This window comes from Thalassophryne amazonica, chromosome 2 (assembly GCF_902500255.1).
Source record: "Thalassophryne amazonica chromosome 2, fThaAma1.1, whole genome shotgun sequence".
Taxonomy (NCBI): domain Eukaryota; kingdom Metazoa; phylum Chordata; class Actinopteri; order Batrachoidiformes; family Batrachoididae; genus Thalassophryne; species Thalassophryne amazonica.
Genome location: NC_047104.1, coordinates 154,134,820 through 154,160,114, shown reverse-complemented (window position 1 = coordinate 154,160,114; position 25,295 = coordinate 154,134,820). Strand labels below are relative to the sequence as shown.

At 39.6% G+C, this 25,295-nt stretch overlaps 1 protein-coding gene across 1 annotated transcript; it reads left to right on the top strand.

The window, feature by feature from the left end:
• Positions 1 to 3,726: 3,726 nt before the first annotated feature.
• On the top strand, positions 3,727 to 25,295 carry LOC117500876 (gastrula zinc finger protein XlCGF57.1-like). The gene is made up of 2 exons (XM_034159662.1): positions 3,727 to 3,997; positions 23,192 to 25,295. Exon 2 carries the CDS (start codon positions 23,194 to 23,196, stop codon positions 24,796 to 24,798), a length of 1,605 nt encoding a protein of 534 aa, XP_034015553.1. The 5' UTR covers positions 3,727 to 3,997; positions 23,192 to 23,193; the 3' UTR covers positions 24,799 to 25,295.

Below are 25,295 nucleotides of genomic sequence, written 5' to 3'. Positions count from 1 at the left end.
AAAAATGTATTACTGTGGGTTAGTATGAAGCACAAACAAACTGACAAAAGACAAGGTTATTTCTTTAACATTCAACTTTAAATGATAATGCTAAATATCAATGTCACACAAAATTGTTGAAAAAAGTGCTATTTTTGTGGTAAATTTCATGCATATCTCTGGAACCATGTGGAATTTTTCCATGAAGTTTTCAGTACCTGTCAAAGAGACTATAGGCAACTCACAGATAAATCTGGAGGGTGCTAAATAAAATAATGGCTTGTTCATGACAAATGCAATGCAAATCAGCAGTTAGGCTTCATTATTTTTGAACTAGGCCATCAATAAACAATGGTAGTGTATACAATGAGCAGCTAAGCGTGCGTCTGCTTTCATACATGATTGTTCTACAAAAACAATATCTTGGTAGATGTACCAGAAACTCAAATTGTTCACAGTGTATCTTGTAACCATTATGATGAGTAATAATTAATCATTGTGATAAATACATCAGTAACTTACAGCATTTGGATTGTAGGTGTATAACGCAGTGCCACACATACCCAGCTGAGACTTAATACTTTTACATGCATCATTCCTGTCCGGTGACAGAAATATAAGAAACATACACTTAGGTGACTTTAGGTGATCTCAGCTAAATGAAGTGGAGTGACAGAAATGACTGAAATATAAGAAGCACACACTGGGGTGAGTTCACCTAAACAAAGTAGGGTGACTTCATCAAAATAAGTGGGGTGACTTCACCCAGGGCGAGTTCGCCGAGGGGTAACTTCTGCTGCCATAGTTAATACGATATAGCTTGGATCGTGTTATCTTTGAAGAGTGTAACATCAGATCTGCGCTGCCTGTCAGTCAAAAGAGGCTGAAACATTGAGATGCTGAAACAGTCCTGGCACACACTGATCTGTGACTCAGTCTTGTGGCTTAAAATGTCATAGTGTCAAAGTAAGTCATCACACAGTTCCATGTGAACTATGCGATCAGTGCTCTTCACAACTGCTAGAGATGACTGTGACAGTTTAGTTCAAATCTACACCAACTGATCATTAATTCACTATTTTAGCCCATTAAAGAATCATTTGCAGTCATATGGCTGATCAGTTTCAATCAAATGTGAAAAACACACAACATTCATATATTTTCCAAACTACTTATCCCTCTGGGGTCCAAGGGCATTTTCTCTGTCTCATTTGACTTTTTCAGTGTCTTACTGTGCTGGTCTACTTGCAGATACAAATACAAAATATGGCAAATAACATTTGATTCTACCCTAAATGTGTCATTTAGAAATGATACATTTGTGATTATATTTTTAAAGTTTACAAATTTGCTTATGAAAAATTCTGAAATTACTTGGATGAGATTGAACCATGATACCTAACACTATGTAACAAATTTTTATTTTTGTTTTGTTCCTGGGTACACAGTGTGTTTTCCTAACCTGTTATGCCTTAAATAAATAGAAAATAGCTGTTATTCCACAGAAACTTTGCTTCTGTGATCAGGACAATGATATTTTGAAATTTGTCTGTTTTCAAGAATATTCTCGATTCGCCTTCACTACTACTGAGTAGTCTTCTAGAATATTCTTTAACTGCTAGAACTGTCCAGAATTTTCTAGAAGTTTCCAGAATTATCTAGAAATTTCAAGAAACTTTTAGAACTTTCTAGAACGTTAAAAAAAATAAAATCAAAGTTTGTGCTGAATGTAGTAATTTTTCCATAGACTTTAGACATAAGCAGTTGAAATATAACACTTAGAAGCCAGGAACAAAAATTGTGTTACACAGTGTAATCAGTATTTCTCAATGGTGTTTTTGAATCATGAGACTAATGGACAAAGAATTATGTCACAAGAGCTTGAATCCCATGTGGCCCAACATCTAAATTCTAGGTTTGCCTTCAGCAATTAAGTGATAAAACAACAGAAGCAAATCGTAAAACAGGATGTTTTCAAAACCTAAATGATTTAAATCCATCGTGAATCACTGCTTCAAGTCGCTGTCTTGACTCAGGCCATCAGCAAAGGTGTAAAATGAAATTTAATAAAAATTTCTGCATGTTAAAAAGGCGTTTCCCACAATGCATTTGTGGGTGATTCTTAGACTACGGGAACTTATTATGTCCTTTGATCATATTGTATGAAAAACAAAAAAAAAGGGGAAATTTCACACTTTTATAGTTATCTTTACAATGAAAGTGTTTTGAGATGCTGAAACAGTCCTGGCACACACTGATCTGTGAATCAGTCTTGTGGCTTTAAGTCTTTAAAATGTACATTTCTGGGTCTTACAGAAATGAACCAGGCTTATAGAGCATCTATAATAAGTATTGGGCAGTACTTAAAGAGTTCTCAATAAGAAGTCATGAAAAAGGTAACGCAACATCACATTAAGACCTTGTCACTACAGACCTCCATTATTAAATTGGCAGAAAACTTTGGTGGAGATCTCTTACAAGAGAGAAAAAGCAATGATCTGACGCCTGCAACAAAACTAGCAAGAAAGACGAGGGTAAAATACAGCAAAAGAGAACAAAAACATTGAATGGACAGATGGAAACAGCACAAAAGGGCTGGATAATTCCAAGAAGAACTTGAAAAGGAATACATAGACAAAGAAGGGTCTGTAAGGTAGCTTACAAATGGAGAACTTGGTTTCGATGGAGAAAGAATTGTAGTTGGAGCACAAGATCAGAGCCTTTTAATAAAGGGCTTCAAAAAATGGCATGAAGTTCACAAAATGATCAATGCTGATTCTGCAGCTGTTGAGAGTGTAAACCAGCAGATCCTTATGGCAGACAGACATTATACAAACCGGCACAACAAGATCTGTAAATATCTACGGTGGAAAGTATGCAAGGAAGTGGAGGTGGAAGTAGAGGGAAATGTCTGGGAGCATGAGCCAGCACCAGTCTCATCCAACGGAATAGTAGCTATCTTCTATGACAAAGAGATCCCAGCAAGAAGACATACTGAAGGAGGTGCAATAAAACCTCATATTGTCATCTGGAACAAGCAAGTGAAAACAGCAAAAGTTATTGATGTAACAGTCCCCAAATGACTATGGCCTGACACAAAAAAAATGACCTACAAACAACATGGTCATTGAAAGAAATAGATATCATACCAGTTGTGGTGGAAGCAACAGGGCTTATGAAGAAGAACCTGAAGAAATACCTCGAAGCAATCCCTGGTCACCCAAGAGCCCATGAGGTGCAGATATCTGCAGTTAAGGGAACGGTCACCATCTTGAAGACAGCCCTCGGATACAATGCCAGTAATGATTAGGATGCAACAATAGACCCCGGTTTGGTAGACCGAACAGTCTACCAAACCGGATGTTGGGAACTTGCCCATTGTTAGTGTTTTTAAAGATAGGTACAATCAGTATTAGTGTGGTTTTTAACCGTGGATGTGTGATGTGTGCTTTTATGTACTATTTATCTAAATTAATATGTTATGGTGTACAAGTATTATTGTGGTTTTTAACATTGGAGTTATTATTGTTATGGTTTCTAACTTTTGATATGCTTTTATGTACGATCTGTACAAGCTTTTTTTAATCAGACAATAAATGTTGTGTTATGTAAGCAAATGCACTAGTTACGAAGCGCAGCAACGCCTTCCAAAAAAAAAAAAAAGAACGCGCATACTCATGAATCACACTCCAGTCCAATAGGAGGCAGTAGAGACACCCAGCGCTTAAAGGATGACCGCCCATTTCCTGTTAGCTTAATATTTCTGCTACAAGCTAATGTTGCTTTGTCGCTGTAAACATTGAGTTTAGTCGTTTTTAGTAGAACGCAAGTTGTCTTTTAAAGGCTTTGTAGAAAATGTTGATTATTAGCTGCTGACAACGTTGTTGAAACAACAGCTAAGAGCTGGTGATGAAGAAAGAACGATCGCCGAGTACGACGAAAAAGTCGGTCGTTTAAAAGCAGAAAACAGACGATTTAAAGTGCAACGCTGATTTCAAGCCTGAAGTATACAGAGCAGGTTTGTTCACTAAGCTCCCCCCTTTTTTTCAACAAGGGGGGGGGGGGCTTAAATTGATTTATTCTTTATCACGTATTCTAGCTCTTATTTTCTCTACAAGAAGTGTGTAAGTTCATAGTGACGTCACCCCATTATGAAGTCACCCCACTCTAGTAACACAATATTTCAATTGTGATATATTAATGTAATTTATTTATACACACCAGTGGCATAAACACTGTTCGTACTCAAGTTTTGTTAGTGAGATGATTTGTTTTATTTGCTTTTGTCCCACATGGGGACAAGGTCCCTCGTAATAAGTGCACTAATCCTTATTAAGTGTTAGAACAGCTTCATACTTTCGTCGCACCTGAGATATGGATGGCCTAGTTCAAAAATAACGAAGCCAAAGTGTGACATAACCATCAAAATTTAAAAGTGGTCTTTTTGTGAAATGTTATCATTTTAGGTATGGTTATATATCAGTGTTTCAATATTTCTACTCGTCTCGGTTCAGTCATTGCTAGAAATTATCAGTGCATATATACTATAATGTGCTAGAGTGTAACGCTTGCGACAACAGTTGGAGGTATCTTCTTTAGTCCGCAGAAGCCTGAAACAAAGAAATTCTGTCCATTAGTTCCTGGTATTATTGAACAAGTAATATTATTATTCTATTGAAGCAGCGTAGGAGATATAGCTAAGGTTTTAACACAAATAAATCAAGGACGTATTCTCAGCGTTACGCTTGCGACAGTTTTACCTTGCTTTAGAAACATGATGTATTTTTCTAGGAAATGACATTTCTACCTTTACAAAAATGTATTATTGTGTGTTAGTATGAAGTACAAACAAACTGACAAAAGACAAGGTTATTTCTTTAACATTCAACTTTAAATGATAATGCTAAATATCAATGTCACACAAAATTGTTGAAAAAAGTGCTATTTTTGTGGTAAATTTCATGCATGTCTCTGGAACCGTGTGGAATTTTTCCATGAAGTTTTCAGTACCTGTCAAAGAGACTATAGGCAACTCACAGATAAATCTGGAGGGTGCTAAATAAAATAATGGCTTGTTCATGACAAATGCAATGCAAATCAGCAGTTAGGCTTCATTATTTTTGAACTAGGCCATCAATAAACAATGGTAGTGTATACAATGAGCAGCTAAGCATGCGTCTGCTTTCATACATGATTGTTCTACAAAAACAATATCTTGGTAGATGTACCAGAAACTCAAATTGTTCACAGTGTATCTTGTAACCATTATGATGAGTAATAATTAATCATTGTGATAAATACATCAGTAACTTACAGTGAACTATGCGATCAGTGCTCTTCACAACTGCTAGAGATGACTGTGACAGTTTAGTTCAAATCTACACCAACTGATCATTAATTCACTATTTTAGCCAATTAAAGAATCATTTCAATCAATCAATCAATTTTTTTATATAGCGCCAAATCACAACAAACAGTTGCCCCAAGGCGCTTTATATTGTAAGGCAAGGCCATACAATAATTATGTAAAACCCCAACAGTCAAAACGACCCCCTGTGAGCAAGCACTTGGCTACAGTGGGAAGGAAAAACTCCCTTTTAACAGGAAGAAACCTCCAGCAGAACCAGGCTCAGGGAGGGGCAGTCTTCTGCTGGGACTGGTTGGGGCTGAGGGAGAGAACCAGGAAAAAGACATGCTGTGGAGGGGAGCAGAGATCGATCACTAATGATTAAATGCAGAGTGGTGCATACAGAGCAAAAAGAGAAAGAAACAGTGCATCATGGGAACCCCCCAGCAGTCTACGTCTATAGCAGCATAACTAAGGGATGGTTCAGGGTCACCTGATCCAGCCCTAACTATAAGCTTTAGCAAAAAGGAAAGTTTTAAGCCTAATCTTAAAAGTAGAGAGGGTGTCTGTCTCCCTGATCTGAATTGGGAGCTGGTTCCACAGGAGAGGAGCCTGAAAGCTGAAGGCTCTGCCTCCCATTCTACTCTTACAAACCCTAGGAACTACAAGTAAGCCTGCAGTCTGAGAGCGAAGCGCTCTATTGGGGTGATATGGTACTACGAGGTCCCTAAGATAAGATGGGACCTGATTATTCAAAACCTTATAAGTAAGAAGAAGAATTTTAAATTCTATTCTAGAATTAACAGGAAGCCAATGAAGAGAGGCCAATATGGGTGAGATATGCTCTCTCCTTCTAGTCCCCGTCAGTACTCTAGCTGCAGCATTTTGAATTAACTGAAGGCTTTTTAGGGAACTTTTAGGACAACCTGATAATAATGAATTACAGTAGTCCAGCCTAGAGGAAATAAATGCATGAATTAGTTTTTCAGCATCACTGTGAGACAAGACCTTTCTGATTTTAGAGATATTACGTAAATGCAAAAAAGCAGTCCTACATATTTGTTAATATGCGCTTTGAATGACATATCCTGATCAAAAATGACTCCAAGATTTCTCACAGTATTACTAGAGGTCAGGGTAATGCCATCCACAGTAAGGATCTGGTTAGACACCATGTTTGTAAGATTTGTGGGGCCAAGTACAATAACTTCAGTTTTATCTGAGTTTAAAAGCAGGAAATTAGAGGTCATCCATGTCTTTATGTCTGTAAAACAATCCTGCAATTTAGCTAATTGGTGTGTGTCCTCTGGCTTCATGGATAGATAAAGCTGGGTATCATCTGCGTAACAATGAAAATTTAAGCAATACCGTCTAATAATACTGCCTAAGGGAAGCATGTATAAAGTGAATAAAATTGGTCCTAGCACAGAACCTTGTGGAACTCCATAATTAACTTTATTCTGTGAAGAAGATTCCCCATTTACATGAACAAATTGTAATCTATTAGACAAATATGATTCAAACCACCGCAGCGCAGTGCCTTTAATACCTATGGCATGCTCTAATCTCTGTAATAAAATTTTATGGTCAACAGTATCAAAAGCAGCACTGAGGTCTAACAGAACAAGCACAGAGATGAGTCCACTGTCCGAGGCCATAAGAAGATCATTTGTAACCTTCACTAATGCTGTTTCTGTACTATGATGAATTCTAAAACCTGACTGAAACTCTTCAAATAGACCATTCCTCTGCAGATGATCAGTTAGCTGTTTTACAACTACCCTTTCAAGAATTTTTGAGAGAAAAGGAAGGTTGGAGATTGGCCTATAATTAGCTAAGATAGCTGGGTCAAGTGATGGCTTTTTAAGTAATGGTTTAATTACTGCCACCTTAAAAGCCTGTGGTACATAGCCAACTAACAAAGATAGATTGATCATATTTAAGATCGAAGCATTAAATAATGGTAGGGCTTCCTTGAGCAGCCTGGTAGGAATGGGGTCTAATAAACATGTTGATGGTTTGGATGAAGTAACTAATGAAAATAACTCAGACAGAACAATCGGAGAGAAAGAGTGTAACCAAATACCGGCATCACTGAAAGCAGCCAAAGATAACGATACGTCTTTGGGATGGTTATGAGTAATTTTTTCTCTAATGGTTAAAATTTTGTTAGCAAAGAAAGTCATGAAGTCATTACTAGTTAAAGTTAATGGAATACTCAGCTCAATAGAGCTCTGACTCTTTGTCAGCCTGGCTACAGTGCTGAAAAGAAACCTGGGGTTGTTCTTATTTTCTTCAATTAGTGATGAGTAGAAAGATGTCCTAGCTTTACGGAGGGCTTTTTTATAGAGCAACAGACTCTTTTTCCAGGCTAAGTGAAGATCTTCTAAGTTAGTGAGACACCATTTCCTCTCCAACATACGGGTTATCTGCTTTAAGCTACGAGTTTGTGAGTTATACCACGGAGTCAGGCACTTCTGATTTAAAGCTCTCTTTTTTAGAGGAGCTACAGCATCCAAAGTTGTCTTCAATGAGGATGTAAAACTATTGACGAGATACTCTATCTCACTTACAGAGTTTAGGTAGCTACTCTGCACTGTGTTGGTATATGGCATTAGAGAACATAAAGAAGGAATCATATCCTTAAACCTAGTTACAGCGCTTTCTGAAAGACTTCTAGTGTAATGAAACTTATTCCCCACTGCTGGGTAGTCCATCAGAGTAAATGTAAATGTTATTAAGAAATGATCAGACAGAAGGGAGTTTTCAGGGAATACTGTTAAGTCTTCTATTTCCATACCATAAGTCAGAACAAGATCTAAGATATGATTAAAGTGGTGGGTGGACTCATTTACTTTTTGAGCAAAGCCAGTAGAGTCTAATAATAGATTAAATGCAGTGTTGAGGCTGTCATTCTCAGCATCTGTGTGGATGTTGAAATCGCCCACTATAATTATCTTATCTGAGCTAAGCACTAAGTCAGACAAAAGGTCTGAAAATTCACAGAGAAACTCACAGTAACGACCAGGTGGACGATAGATAATAACAAATAAAACTGGTTTTTGGGACTTCCAATTTGGATGGACAAGACTAAGAGTCAAGCTTTCAAATGAATTAAAGCTCTGTCTGGGTTTTTGATTAATTAATAAGCTGGAATGGAAGATTGCTGCTAATCCTCCGCCCCGGCCCGTGCTACGAGCATTCTGACAGTTAGTGTGACTCGGGGGTGTTGACTCATTTAAACTAACATATTCATCCTGCTGTAACCAGGTTTCTGTAAGGCAGAATAAATCAATATGTTGATCAATTATTATATCATTTACCAACAGGGACTTAGAAGAGAGAGACCTAATGTTTAATAGACCACATTTAACTGTTTTAGTCTGTGGTGCAGTTGAAGGTGCTATATTATTTTTTCTTTTTGAATTTTTATGCTTAAATAGATTTTTGCTGGTTATTGGTGGTCTGGGAGCAGGCACCGTCTCTACGGGGATGGGGTAATGAGGGGATGGCAGGGGGAGAGAAGCTGCAGAGAGGTGTGTAAGACTACAACTCTGCTTCCTGGTCCCAACCCTGGATAGTCACGGTTTTAAGGATTTAAGAAAATTGGCCAGATATCTAGAAATGAGAGCTGCTCCATCCAAAGTGGGATGGATGCCGTCTCTCCTAACAAGACCAGGTTTTCCCCAGAAGCTTTGCCAATTATCTATGAAGCCCACCTCATTTTTTGGACACCACTCAGACAGCCAGCAATTCAAGGAGAACATGCGGCTAAACATGTCACTCCCGGTCCAATTGGGGAGGGGCCCAGAGAAAACTACAGACTCCGACATTGTTTTTGCAAAGTTACACACCGATTTAATGTTAATTTTAGTGACCTCCGATTGGCGTAACCGGGTGTCATTACTGCCGACGTGAATTACAATCTTACCAAATTTACGCTTAGCCTTAGCCAGCAGTTTCAAATTTCCTTCAATGTCGCCTGCTCTGGCCCCCGGAAGACAATTGACTATGGTTGCTGGTGTCGCTAACTTCACATTTCGCAAAACAGAGTCGCCAATAACCAGAGTTTGATCCTCGGCAGGTGTGTCGTCGAGTGGGGAAAAACGGTTAGAGATGTGAACGGGTTGGCGGTGTACACGGGGCTTCTGTTTAGGGCTACGCTTCCTCCTCACAGTCACCCAGTCGGCCTGCTTTCCCGGCTGCTCGGGATCTGCCAGGGGGGAACTAACGGCGGCTAAGCTACCTTGGTCCGCACCGACTACAGGGGCCTGGCTAGCTGTAGAACTACTTGCAGATACAAATACAAAATATGGCAAATAACATTTGATTCTACCCTAAATGTGTCATTTAGAAATGATACATTTGTGATTATATTTTTAAAGTTTACAAATTTGCTTATGAAAAATTCTGAAATTACTTGGATGAGATTGAACCATGATACCTAACACTATGTAACATTTTTATTTTTGTTTTGTTCCTGGGTACACAGTGTGTTTTCCTAACATGTTATGCCTTAAATAAATAGAAAATAGCTGTTATTCCACAGAAACATTTCTTCTGTGATCAGGACAATGATATTTTGAAATTTGTCTTTTCAAGAATATTCTCGATTCGCCTTCACTACTACTGAGTAGTCTTCTAGAATATTCTGTAACTGCTAGAACTGTCCAGAATTTTCTAGAAGTTTCCAGAATTATCTAGAAATTTCAAGAAACTTTTAGAACTTTCTAGAACGTTAAAAAAAATAAAATCAAAGTTTGTGCTGAATGTAGTCATTTTTCCATAGACTTTAGACATAAGCACTTGAAATATAACACTTAGAAGCCAGGAACAAAAATTGTGTTACACAGTGTAATCAGAATTTCTCAATGGTGTTTTTGAATCATGAGACTAATGGACAAAGAATTATGTCACAAGAGCTTGAATCCCATGTGGCCCAACATCTAAATTCTAGGTTTGCCTTCAGCAGTTAAGTGATAAAACAACAGAAGCAAATCGTAAAACAGGATGTTTTCAAAACCTAAATGATTTAAATCCATCGTGAATCACTGCTTCAAGTCGCTGTCTTGACTCAGGCCATCAGCAAAGGTGTAAAATGAAATTCAATAAAAATTTCTGCATGTTAAAAAGGCGTTTCCCACAATGCATTTGTTGGTGATTCTTAGACTATGGGAACTTATTATGTCCTTTAATCATATTGTATGAAAAACAAAAAAAGGGGAAATTTCACACTTTTATAGTTATCTTTACAATGAAAGTGTGTTAAGAAATTTGTTCTAGTAGTGTATGATGACTTTTTCACCTTTTTTTCAGCATCATTATATGCAAATATTGCCATTTTGTGCTTGTCCCATACCCAGACTTTTGATCTTCAATGATAAAAATGAATGGTAAAGACACGTTTTTTTCTATTGTTTTAAAATATCTCTGAATAAAATATCAGTAAAATAATCAAAACATAATTGGGGTATTCAATGTCATACAACTGTTGTGATTTTTTTTAAACAAAATGTAGTTGTCCCACACTATTCCTGTAATTTCCACCACAACACTGTAATGTCCCTAAACAGTTTGTATGAAAGATTGTTTTGGTAGTTTCTATGGAGATAAACAGTGAAATCGGAGCACATGTATGTAGCGCCAAATCACAACAAACAGTTGCCCCAAGGTGCTTTATATTGTAAGGCAATGGTGTGGTGGAAATTACATTTACAAGGCCAATAGTGCCCGTAGTTAAAGAATCACCCATGTAGTTCCCGGTGATTTACAACACAGTTTGTGTTTTATAAATAATTTGATCAATTTATACAAAAAAAAACAACAAAAAAAACTGCACTTCTCTGATTAGGACAACATAATACAGTACCCCTGCTATTGGAACAGCTTGTCTACTTGCCCCGGACAATCCAAAGCCTGGTTCACACGACAAGATAATTAGGCCGATATCCGACCTGATCTTCCCCTTTAAACAATCTTAAGGACGCCCCGACAATTGTGATGATGCTAAAGATAATCTTATCAGATATTCCTGCCATATGTGGTGTGTTAAGAGCACTCTGATCTGCTCGGAAGGACATCAGGGGCGCTCCGATCGCAAATCAGGGATATTCAACATATTGGATTGTCTTGGCCCAATATCGCAGTGTGTGTGGTGTCTTCCAACCACAAACGAGCACGCAGCCTGCTGAATGTGACGTGCAGCCAAATGGAGCGAAATCTAAACTCAGAACAGCTGTTCTGACTTACCAGAAATTCCGGTAGTCACGCTGTCTCCACTCCTTTAAAGAATGCCTTTTCTTTTTCTTTTTGTATAATTTTTTCCCTCTGTTTTAAATATTCCACAAAGTACCTCTGTTTGTTTACTCTGAAGTCATGTTTAATCTCGAGAAATTTTGCGAGATGTCCTGTCTGAGCTGGGAATATTCGTGTGTGAAATCTGTTCATGTGTGGTGGTGGTGTCTTTACCGGGTGGCTGAACACTGCACACTGTACGACCAAACCTGTTAGATCGATGATTTTTTTTTATCTTCACGTGTGTGGTCTCTCAGGTTTTGGAAACCTAAAGATGATTTTAAAATCCTGTCATGTGAAGCTGTAAAACATCTCAAGGATGATCAGTGGAAACATGATGCACCAGAGCTCAGTTTTGAGCTTTATGGCAAAGGCTGTGAATAATTATGTACATGTGATTATTTTTTTGTTGTTGTTGTTGTTTTTTAAGGAATTTGGAAAAATCTCAAAACTTTTTTCACGTTGTCATTACTGGGTATTGTGTGTAGATTTTTGAGGGAAAAATTAATTTCTTCTATTTTAGAATAATGGGCCTTTCACACTGAATACGTCAGCTGTGTCAAATGCATCAAAAATCAGTCTAAAAAGCATTTACAATGAGACGCGTTGCGTTTTAGATGTGTCAGATGCGTCGCGTCAAAAGCCGAGCTAAACCGACGCATCTGACGGGAGCGCGCACTGCTGCTTGTCGGCAGGCTGACGCAGCCAAAGTTCAATCCAACTTTTGATGCTCTGAGCTGTGACGTACCTTTGCATTGTCCAATAGGAACTACGCATCGGGCCAAAACACAGAAGACTAGTGGCAGAAACCACTGATCTCTACAAAATGGATCGGTGTTAAAAAAAAAAAAAAACTGGATCGGTGTTGAAACCACTGATCTCTACAAAACAAACGTGTCACAGGACTGCTCATTTATGGAGCAGTTTTCTGAAGAAAAATCCTTGGACATGTTTTTTGTTGTTGTTTATTACCTCAGAATTTCTGATTATTGTTTAAAAAAAATAGCTAAATAAATCAATAAATGGTTCTTTAGAAACCTTTCATCTGTAAATTAAAACCACCTGTGATTTCAGATTAGATAATTTCTTGTTTAACATAAGGAACCTCAGACATTTATTTTTAGACAAAATAACATGGAAATTTGTACTTTTTTTTAAGTCTGGTAGATTATTTATATCTCATTTCAACAATAAAAACAGACACTGTAAATAAATACAAATGTTTATTATAAATGCAACAGGAAATAATTTAACAATGACTGCAGTGTGATTGTAAAGTAGGATTTCTGTGACATCATCATCATCATCAATTTTATTTATATAGCGCCAAATCACAACAAACAGTTGCCCCAAGGCGCTTTATATTGTAAGGCAAGGCCATACAATAATTATGTAAAAACCCCAATGGTCAAAACGACCCCCTGTGAGCAAGCGCTTGGCGACAGTGGGAAGGAAAAACTCCCTTTTAACAGGAAGAAACCTCCAGCAGAACCAGGCTCAGGGAGGGGCAGTCTTCTGCTGGGACTGGTTGGGGCTGAGGGAGAGAACCAAGAAAAAGACATGCTGTGGAGGGGAGCAGAGATCAATCACTAATGATTAAATACAGAGTGGTGCATACAGAGCAAAAAGAGAAAGAAACACTCAGTGCATCATGGGAACCCCCCAGCAGTCTAAGTCTATAGCAGCATAACTAAGGGATGGTTCAGGGTCACCTGATCCAGCCCTAACTATAAGCTTTAGCAAAAAGGAAAGTTTTAAGCCTAATCTTAAAAGTAGAGAGGGTGTCTGTCTCCCTGATCCGAATTGGGAGCTGGTTCCACAGGAGAGGAGCCTGAAAGCTGAAGGCTCTGCCTCCCATTCTACTCTTACAAACCCTAGGAACTACAAGTAAGCCTGCAGTCAAAGAGCGAAGCGCTCTATTGGGGTGATATGGTACTATGAGGTCCTTAAGATAAGATGGGACCTTATTATTCAAAACCTTATAAGTAAGAAGAAGAATTTTAAATTCTATTCTAGAATTAACAGGAAGCCAATGAAGAGAGGCCAATACGGGTGAGATATGCTCTCTCCTTCTAGTCCCCTTTAGTACTCTAGCTGCAGCATTTTGAATTAACTGAAGGCTTTTCAGGGAACTTTTAGGACAACCTGATAATAATGAATTACAATAGTCCAGCCTAGAGGAAATAAATGCATGAATTAGTTTTTCAGCATCACTCTGAGACAAGACCTTTCTAATTTTAGAGATATTGCGTAAATGCAAAAAAGCAGTCCTACATATTTGTTTAATATGCGCTTTGAATGACATATCCTGATCAAAAATGACTCCAAGATTTCTCACAGTATTACTAGAGGTCAGGGTAATGCCATCCAGAGTAAGGATCTGGTTAGACACCATGTTTCTAAGATTTGTGGGGCCAAGTACAATAACTTCAGTTTTATCTGAGTTTAAAAGCAGGAAATTAGAGGTCATCCATGTCTTTATGTCTGTAAGACAATCCTGCAGTTTAGCTAATTGGTGTGTGTCCTCTGGCTTCATGGATAGATAAAGCTGGGTATCATCTGCGTAACAATGAAAATTTAAGCAATGCCGTCTAATAATACTGCCTAAGGGAAGCATGTATAAAGTGAATAAAATTGGTCCTAGCACAGAACCTTGTGGAACTCCATAATTAACCTTAGTCTGTGAAGAAGATTCCCCATTTACATGAACAAATTGTAATCTATTAGATAAATATGATTCAAACCACCGCAGTGCAGTGCCTTTAATACCTATGGCATGCTCTAATCTCTGTAATAAAATTTTATGGTCAACAGTATCAAAAGCAGCACTGAGGTCTAACAGAACAAGCTCAGAGATGAGTCCACTGTCTGAGGCCATAAGAAGATCATTTGTAACCTTCACTATTGCTGTTTCTGTACTATGATGAATTCTAAAACCTGACTGAAACTCTTCAAATAGACCATTCCTCTGCAGATGATCAGTTAGCTGTTTTACAACTACCCTTTCAAGAATTTTTGAGAGAAAAGGAAGGTTGGAGATTGGCCTATAATTGGCTAAGATAGCTGGGTCAAGTGATGGCTTTTTAAGTAATGGTTTAATTACCGCCACCTTAAAAGCCTGTGGTACATAGCCAACTAATAAAGATAGATTGATCATATTTAAGATCGAAGCATTAAATAATGGTAGGGCTTCCTTGAGCAGCCTGGTAGGAATGGGGTCTAATAGACATGTTGATGGTTTGGATGAAGTAACTAATGAAACTAACTCAGACAGAACAATCTGAGAGAAAGAGTCTAACCAAATACCAGCATCACTGAAAGCAGCCAAAGATAACGATACGTCTTTGGGATGGTTATGAGTAATTTTTTCTCTAATAGTTAAAATTTTATTAGCAAAGAAAGTCATGAAGTCATTACTAGTTAAAGTTAAAGGAATACTCGGCTCAATAGAGCTCTGACTCTTTGTCAGCCTGGCTACAGTGCTGAAAAGAAACCTGGGGTTGTTCTTATTTTCTTCAATTAGTGATGAGTAGTAAGATGTCCTAGCTTTACGGAGGGCTTTTTTATAGAGCAACAGACTCTTTTTCCAGGCTAAGTGAAGATCTTCTAAATTAGTGAGACGCCATTTCCTCTCCAACTTACGGGTTATCTGCTTTAAGCTGCGAGTTTGTGAGTTATACCACGGAGTCAGGCACTTCTGATTTAAAGCTCTCTTTTTCAGAGGAGCTACAGCATCCAAAGTTGTCTTCAATGAGGATGTAAAACTATTGACGAGATACTCTATCTCACTTACAGAGTTTAGGTAGCTACTCTGCACTGTGTTGGTATATGGCATTAGAGAACATAAAGAAGGAATCATATCCTTAAACCTAGTTACAGCGCTTTCTGAAAGACTTCTAGTGTAATGAAACTTATTCCCCACTGCTGGGTAGTCCATCAGAGTAAATGTAAATGTTATTAAGAAATGATCAGACAGAAGGGAGTTTTCAGGGAATACTGTTAAGTCTTCAATTTCCATACCATAAGTCAGAACAAGATCTAAGATATGATTAAAGTGGTGGGTGGACTCATTTACATTTTGAGCAAAGCCAATTGAGTCTAATAATAGATTAAATGCAGTGTTGAGGCTGTCATTCTCAGCATCTGTGTGGATGTTAAAATCGCCCACTATAATTATCTTATCTGAGCTAAGCACTAAGTCAGACAAAAGGTCTGAAAATTCACAGAGAAACTCACAGTAACGACCAGGAGGACGATAGATAATAACAAATAAAACTGGTTTTTGGGACTTCCAATTTGGATGGACAAGACTAAGAGTCAAGCTTTCAAATGAATTAAAGCTCTGTCTGGGTTTTTGATTAATTAATAAGCTGGAATGGAAGATTGCTGCTAATCCTCCGCCTCGGCCCGTGCTATGAGCATTCTGGCAGTTAGTGTGACTCGGGGGTGTTGACTCATTTAAACTAACATATTCATCCTGCTGTAACCAGGTTTCTGTAAGGCAGAATAAATCAATATGTTGATCAATTATTATATCATTTACTAACAGGGACTTAGAAGAGAGAGACCTAATGTTTAATAGACCACATTTAACTGTTTTAGTCTGAGGTGCAGTTGAAGGTGCTATAATATTTTTTCTTTTTGAATTTTTATGCTTAAATAGATTTTTGCTGGTTATTGGTGGTCTGGGAGCAGGCACCGTCTCTACGGGGATGGGGTAATGAGGGGATGGCAGGGGGAGAGAAGCTGCAGAGAGGTGTGTAAGACTACAACTCTGCTTCCTGGTCCCAACCCTGGATAGTCACGGTTTGGAGGATTTAAGAAAATTGGCCAGATTTCTAGAAATGAGAGCTGCTCCATCCAAAGTGGGATGGATGCCGTCTCTCCTAACAAGACCAGGTTTTCCCCAGAAGCTTTGCCAATTATCTATGAAGCCCATCTCATTTTTTGGACACCACTCAGACAGCCAGCAATTCAAGGAGAACATGCGGCTAAACATGTCACTCCCAGTCCGATTGGGGAGGGGCCCAGAGAAAACTACAGAGTCCGACATTGTTTTTGCAAAGTTACACACCGATTTAATGTTAATTTTAGTGACCTCCGATTGGCGTAACCGGGTGTCATTACTGCCGACGTGAATTACAATCTTACCAAATTTACGCTTAGCCTTAGCCAGCAGTTTCAAATTTCCTTCAATGTCGCCTGCTCTGGCCCCCGGAAGACAAGTGACTATGGTTGCTGGTGTCGCTAACTTCACATTTCTCAAAACAGAGTCGCCAATAACCAGAGTTTGATCCTCGGCGGGTGTGTCGCCGAGTGGGGAAAAACGGTTAGAAATGTGAACAGGTTGGCGGTGTACACTGGGCTTCTGTTTAGGACTACGCTTCCTCCTCACAGTCACCCAGTCGGCCTGCTTTCCCGGCTACTCGGGATCTGCCAGAGGGAAACTAACGGAGGCTAAGCTACCTTGGTCCGCACCGACTACACGGGCCTGGCTAGCTGTAGAATTTTCCACGGTGCGGAGCCGAGTCTCCAATTCGCCCAGCCTGGCCTCCAAAGCTACGAATAAGCTACACTTATTACAAGTACCATTACTGCTAAAGGAGGCCGAGGAATAACTAAACATTTCACACCCAGAGCAGAAAAGTGCGGGAGAGACAGGAGAAGCCGCCATGCTAAACTGGCTAAGAGCTAGTAGCTGCGCTAAGCTAGCGGATTCCTAAAAACACACAAAGTGAATAATGTGTAAATAATTTAGAGGTGATTCAGCAGAGGGAGTGCTTTAGTTAAGGCACGTGAAGATTACACTGTGAAACAAATCATTATGTAGTTAACTAGAGCAATCTAACTGCGCAGATTAAACAGCTAACAGATGCAGCAAAACACTGCTGTGCTCCGGAACAGGAAGTGATACAATACTGCAGTGAGAGCCAACCACCTACCGCAGTGAGAGCCAACCACCTCTCAGACGGTGTTTGGCCACTTCATAAGTATTGCAATGACATCTGTGACGGCTCTTTGACTTGACAGACTGTCATTCACCACAAGTTGCAAGGTGTGCGCTGTACAGCTGAGGTCTAGGAGTTCACCGAGCCTCATTCCCTTCATAATATTTGCTCTGCTGTCTCGAAGCATTAGTGCTATACGGTCTTTGCTTACCTTCCAGTCCTCAAACAGACTGAGGAATGTCTCTTTCAGGTATTCCCCAGTGTGGGACCCATTCATCAATCTTGTATTTAAGACAACCTGCCTTCTTGTCCATTCAGCATCAATGAAATGGCATGTCAGTCTTATGAGAGGCTCTGTCACACCAAACCAGCAGTCTGTGGTGAAGGAGAAAGAGCAGCCAGCATTCTCTGGTTGAATCAGGGCTTTGATCTTGCGGTGAACTTCTTGCAGGTTTTCAGTTCAGTCATACTTGTCACTTTTCAGTGCATATCATGCCTCTGCTGCAGCCCTGGGGCACTTAAAGCCAACATCAGACACCAGGGTGAACAGTTGGTTGTCAGTGATTATCATCCCTATGACTAGTTTGTCCATTAGTTTTGACCTGTCATGTGAGTTTGTCCACTTTCTTTGTTTCTGAAACATGTCCTCCATTGTTGGCTGAGATGAAGTTGCCTTATCCTGATGGGATTCAGATTTCCGTTTCTTCTGTGCTGTTTCATACAACTCAGGGTGTTTAATCCTAAGATGGAACCACAGGTTTGAAGTATTTGTGGTTTTTCCTGTTGTTGCTTCCATGCTGACACCTTTATTGCATGTGTTGGTGTTGGTGCATCTCTGGTGTTGGTTGAGTGTAATACTTCCATACTGCACTTTTAAGCTTAAGTCTGTCCATCTGCAATAAGGGTTTGAAAAAAAGGAGAGAGTTAAAAGGGGGGCCACATGCTGGCATATGCTCAACTCATCATGCTTAATTTATTACAGTATTTGGGTATGCCTGTAGTTGATTTTATTATGTAAATGTTATATTTTAACAGCATGTGATAGCAGCAATATCCTGCTCCTCTCTACAAGAATCTTTCAAAGACAGCTTCAGGACACACTTCATGTAACAATATGTCATTTGCTGCTGCTTGGGATCTCTCAATCAACACAGAAAAAGGTAAAGTAACTTGGTAGTTAAACAGCCATTATTGCCTGACAGTTTTCTCTCAGACAGACAGTGCTTTGCTGTCAGTTTCTGCAGCTTCTCATGTGGCCTACACACACACACACACACACACACACACACACACACACACACACACACACACACACACACACACACACACACACACACACACACACTATTCTCTCGCAGTCCCCTCAGTGTACTTCCCTGCAATAAAACAAACTGAATTTTTCTCTCTCTCACACATTTTTTTTATCACTGACCATTTGCCTATCAATATTATCAGCAACTTTGTTTCAAGAAATTAAACTGTTAAAAACACTAAATAGCCTACAACATCTTCATGTGTTTATCATAGGAAAAGACAGCTGCCACTAATGGTATTGGGCTCACAGTAACATTACTAATAGTTGTGAGTTGTAGAGGACTGGGATGTTTATTACAATTTCAGGAGAGTCTGCTGCCTTAACTTCCAAACATATATCTGCTCTCTGGAGCTTCTCCATTCAGCAACATTCAGGGTCGTCGTCCCTGCCGCCTGAAGGTGCAAGGAGGCAGCCTTCTCATGTACTGGTTAATGTCCAATGTAGTAGCACTCAGCCGGGAACTCGTGACCAGGCATTGACATTAAGCTTTTTAGTGTACTTGTCCATAGGACAAGTACCCCTGGCAGTTTACTTTTCCTATAGGAAAAGCTGGTGTCCGGACAAGCGAGCGCCGCGGGCTCGAGGCGCGTGAAGCGTGCCAAAGGCACGCGATACATAACGCCAATGGCGCATGTCACCTAGGGGTGTCTGGGGGCATGCTACTGTGGAAGTACTGAAATTACACTTTTTCATAAATTGCTTCTCTCCTGTGTGGGTGGTAAAATTGAATTTCAAAAAATAAATTTTCTTACATATTGCATGCATAGCCTCTAGCCTTTTAATCTGTTAAGCAAGACATAGCTCATAATGTTTCTCTCCTGCAATTGTTCATAATTGGGGAAAAAAATTAAAATAATTGGTAAATGCCAATATGCATCTGCTTCTCTCCTGTGTGTTTTCTGAATTCATCACTGTTCAATGCATGATCATTTGCCAGTATGTTTTTTGATAAAGCAAATCAAATTCTTTTATTTCAACATTTAAAAATGACTTACTGGTCCGCAATTGAAGGAAAATCCTGACAGCCCCAGCCACGGATAATCCTGTGTCCAGCTACTCTCAAACTTCCTCTCTCTTCCTTTCTCTTCATACCTCTTCTTTGAAGCTTCTACACTTGCAGGGGTTGATGCTTTGCGTTTGACTGGCGCTTTCCCTAGTATCTGGCCCAGTTTCGGAGGTTTTAGAAAAGACATGCTGTTCAATATATTCTTCAAAAGGCGTGTTAATCGATGCGATGTTTATCTAATGTTTCCCGCCACCCCATCTTGCAAGAAGATGCTACGAACGCACACTCCATACAGTGGTCTGGTGCACACATTATATAGGGTTATTCCCAAAATTTTTAATATAGCGGTGCTGTTGGCAATTATCGCCCGAGACGACGCGTTGCGAGTCATATTGACTGGTTTTAGATGCATTGAAAGCAAGAATAATACACAAAAATTTACACTTATGTTGTAATAGCAAAGTTCTCTTTTGTATTTTTCTGTCTATGTTAAGAAAATAAATGACATTGAAAAGTTTAAAAACAAATTAATATTTGATGGACATAACATTTGCTCTCTTCTTTAAAAATGACACACTGTACCTTTAGTCCAGTAAGAGTCTGGACAGAGTATTTTCTGTCATGTTGACAGTTTAGCTTTTTTTTTTTTATTATTCTTTTTTTTTTTTTTTTTACATTTTTGAGTGGAATTGCAAACTTATTCTTGTGAACAAGAGCTAAATCTGGACTAATTTGATTGTTAAATCACAATCAGATTTATTGCCAAGTAAGTTCTCACATACAACTAATTTGATCTGGTGTCATTGGTGCATAAACAACAATAATAAAAAGAAAATGAAAAAAATAATTCTGGAAGAAGTAAAGGAGTAAATCTGTTCTTTTAAAGCTGAATCCTGGATGAATGAACTTTCTGAATCAGTTTTTCACACTTTACTGTTTCACTGAGGCTGTGTGATGATCGTTTATTAAAATTGTTTTGCTGCATTTTTACATCCAGTAACACTTTTACCTCCTTCCCCCCCCCCCCCCCCCCCCCCCCCCCTCGCTCTCTCGCGCTCTCTCTCTCTCGCTCTGTGTGTGAGGGAACGAGAGACTCTTCACTCTCACACCGTATTTGAGCAAACTTTGGAAACATGAAGGCTTTAAACTGTAAAATAAAGCCTATAAATGAATTTCTGGAGCTATACAAGCAGAAGGAGCTCGTTTTATCTGAAGACTTTGACAGAGTTTTTTTTCCACTTTGCTCTCTGAGCTGCAGTGCTGCTCGGCTCTCTGCTGGTGGGGGAGGGACGAGCGGGCAGTTCAGCACAAATAGCCTGGCTGGATTTTAGAAAACTACCTGATAGCAGAGCAGAGTGTGACGGCGCTGTCAGAACACTGATGGCGCGGCACCGTTGTTCCGTTGTGTGGGGAGAACCCTGTGATATGTTTTCCGATTGTCCGCTGCGTGGAGAGTGGCGGGAAAAAACGAAGACGCTTTCTCGCGAGGTGCGAGACAAGACATGATGTAAATAAGAAAAAGGCGGCAGTCAGGTATTTTGTTTCCGAGCGATGAAAATAAAGAATTTGAATGTTTTAAACCAAAAAAAACAAACAAAACAAAACATGCCACTTGTGCGGTCGGACAAAGATTTAGATTGCTTGTCCAATCACATTTTACACTTGTCCCAGACAATTGGCAAGCATTAATGTTGATGGTAGTGTGACTATCCCCACACTTGCCTTACACCCTGGGCAACTCCAGAGAAGAATAAGATCCAACCCCTTTCAAGGAGAGTGGTTCCAGAGCCAAGGCTGTGCATGGAAGTGAGGCCCACCAGATCTAACAGGTAGTGCTTCACCTCCCGCATGAGTTCCAGCTCCTTCCTTCCACAGCGAGGTGATATTTCCACGCCCCCAGAGCTACCCTTTACTGTCTGTGTCTGGTCTATTGAGATCCTTGATTTTCACTGGCACCCATAGGACAGTGTACCAACCCCAGCGGTTCCCACTGCGGGTGGGGAGCCCACAAAGTGCAGATGGAAAGTCCATGTTTCCTCTTCAAGCTGAGCACAGCTAGGCTTTGTGGCAAGCCCAGTCACTAGGCGCTTGATGATGGGCCCTCTGTCCAGGCCTGGGTCCCAATGCGAGGCCTGGGCTTCCTCTCGGCTGGGTCACATTCCCTCTGCCTTGTTTTTTCTGTGGAGTCTTTCTGAACCATTCTTAGTCTGGCCTCTCACCTGAGACCAATTTGCCATAGGAGACCCTACCAGGAGCACAATCATTGTGCCTTGAGATTCATCACTGGTTGTAGCTGCCTCACCCACCACTGTGAGTTGTAGGCTAATGCTGGCATGCCCTCTTTGACTGTAAGGTGATGTACATATTGGATGACTTTGGTTTACAAGGCTCTTATTGGGCTGGTTATGATCTATTTATCCAGTTTACTTCAGAGATCTGAAAGCTATTATGCTTAATGCTTTAATGGCATGCTATGTTTCCATGTTCCTCATGTTCGCAGTGTAATAGGAAAGAAAGCTTTTAGTTTTTTCTGCTCCCTCTGATGGGAATGTGCTTCAATCTGAATTGAAACTGTCATACTTAATGTCTTTGAATGCCTTCCGCTCTGTTATTAAGGATATTATATTACAGCATAGCTCTCATGATCACAGGGACACACAAACCTCTCCACCATGATAAGATCATGATCACAGGGACACACAAACCTCTCCACCATGATAAGATCATGATCACAGGGACACACAAACCTCTCCACCATGATAAGATCATGATCACAGGGACACACAAACCTCTCCACCATGATAAGATCATGATCATAGGGACACACAAACCTTTCCACTATATGCACATCCATTTTCAGTGGTTGTTCACTCATTCCATCACAGCTTGATATCCACTGGAGACAGACAGATTAGATGATTGTTGCCACCAAACAAATTATTAATTTAATTTGTTCTAATCAATTTACTCAATCTGTCACACTGTGGGACTATTGTGTCAGTGCCCGATCCGTTCCTCCTTGGCCCCTCATACTGTAAACTCTCAAATTTATGTTATTGTCTTGCGACTACTACCTGTGCACACTGACGTCATCACAGCTAAGACAGAAGCGACTAAAAAAAACATTGTGAAAAATTTATATGCTGCGTTGGCATCACAAAATCAGTTTATTTTGGGGTGGGCATTTAACTAACTTTCATTAAAAACAAAACCTGGGGGGTGGGCTGACACACACCCCACTTTGCTTCTTTATCTTAATAAAGGCTCTTATTTTTAAGAATAATTTACTTACTCTCTTACAGACATGCAGCAGTTCTCAGTGAGGAAAGAAGACTTTGTCCCTCAGCAGGAGTGGAATCTGAGTGTGGACCAGGAAGACTTGAAGCGCACAATTTTAAAAGCGGAACAGCAAGAACTGTGGACAAGTCAAGAAGAGCAGCTACACCAGTTGGAGGAGACAGATTTCACAATGTTCCCGTTTACTGTTGTCACTGTAAAGATTGAAAATGATGAAAAACCCTCCCAGTCATCACAGCTTTATCAAAATGAGACTGATGACAGCCCAGAGGCAGAGCCTGTAGCCAGCAGTACGAATGAATACAGCATGCTGAAAATAAAGTCTGATGAGGAGGACTGGGGACAACCACAAATGGCCAGCAGCTCTGATCCATACAGTCATTTGAAGTCTGATATGGATGACAGGAGTTCAGACTGTCCTGAAACAGAAACTGATGACAGTTCTGAATGGAAGCAGACCTGGGTACCTCATTCAGGTTTAGACTCTGTGAAAAACAGTGACAACACATATAACATTGCTAATAAACAATTTAACTGCTCTGAATGTGAAAAAACATTTGGCCACATAAATGGTTTCAGAGAATGCAAGAGACATCAAGCAAGGGAGAATCCAATAATGTGCCTTGAGTGTGGAAGGATGTGGAGACAAAAGGGCCATCTGAATACAGACATCAGAATTCATAATGTACAGAAGTCATTTGGCTGCTCTGAGTGTGGTAAAAGATTTGGACTTAAGAGCAATCTGAACAAACACATGGGAATTCACACAGGAGAGAAACCATTTAGCTGTTCTGAGTGTAACAAAAGATTTAGAAATAAGAGCAATCTTGCCACTCACATGAAAATTCATACAGGAGAGAAACCATTTAGTTGTTTGGAGTGTGGCAAGCATTTTAGAGAAAAGGGCGGGTTGAAAACACATATGAGAAGTCATACTGGAGAGAAACCATTTGGCTGTTGTACATGTGGTCGAAGATTTAGAAATAAGAGCGATCTGGTTAAACATATGAGAATTCATACAGGTGATAAACCATTTGGTTGTTTCATGTGTGGTAAAAGATTTAGAAATAAGAGCCACCTGAACAAACATATGGGAATCCATACAGGAGAGAAACCATTTGGCTGTCCTGAATGTGGGGAAAGATTTCGAGAAAACCACAATCTGAATAAACATGTCAGAATTCATACTGGAGAGAAACCATTTGTCTGCTTTGAGTGTGGCACAAGATTTAGAAGTGAGAGCAATTTGAGTAGACACATGAGAATTCATACAGGAGAGAAACCATTTGGCTGTTCTGATTGTGGTAGAACATTTGCAGAAAAAGGTAGTCTAAACAGACACATGAGAATTCATACGGGAGAGAAACCGTTTGGCTGTTTTGAATGTGGCAAAAGCTTTAGAAATAAGAGCAATCTCAATAAACACATGATAATTCATACAGGAGATAAACCATTTGGTTGCACTGAGTGTGGTAGAAGATTTACAGAAAAGGGTAGTCTGAACACACACATGAGAATTCATACGGGAGAGAAACCATTTTGCTGTTTTCAGTGTAATAAAAGCTTTAGAAATAAGAGTGATCTGAACAGACACATGAAATTTCATACTTGAACCTATTTGATTTGTAAACCTGCATGTGTAACTGAACCAGTTATGGCTGATTTTGTGTAATGCCCGTATACGAGGTAGAAGTCTAAAGTTAAACATGAGACATATAGGAGGTTGTATTAGCGATGACATGTAAATAAATGAGTGGTTGACCACTGAGCGTTCGCTCTTCATATGTGGCATATGAAATGTTTGAAGACTAAATAACATTTGATATTATTGACTTTTTAGGTTTGTTCATTTTCAAGATGAAATGAGTAGAAGACTGGACTGGATAATATAGATGTTCAAAGCACTTTATAATGATGCCTTACATTCACCCACTCACAGTGATGTCATGGTGGCTCTATGCAAGGCACTGGGAGCAACTTTGAGATTAAGAACTTTGTTCAAGTGCAGGTTAGTGAGTTGACTGCTCTGATTGGTAACCAAATCAAGTGTCCTTTGGTCACAAGCCTGCTGCCCTCACCTCCCCAAACAACTAAGCTGGGTGCTGCATC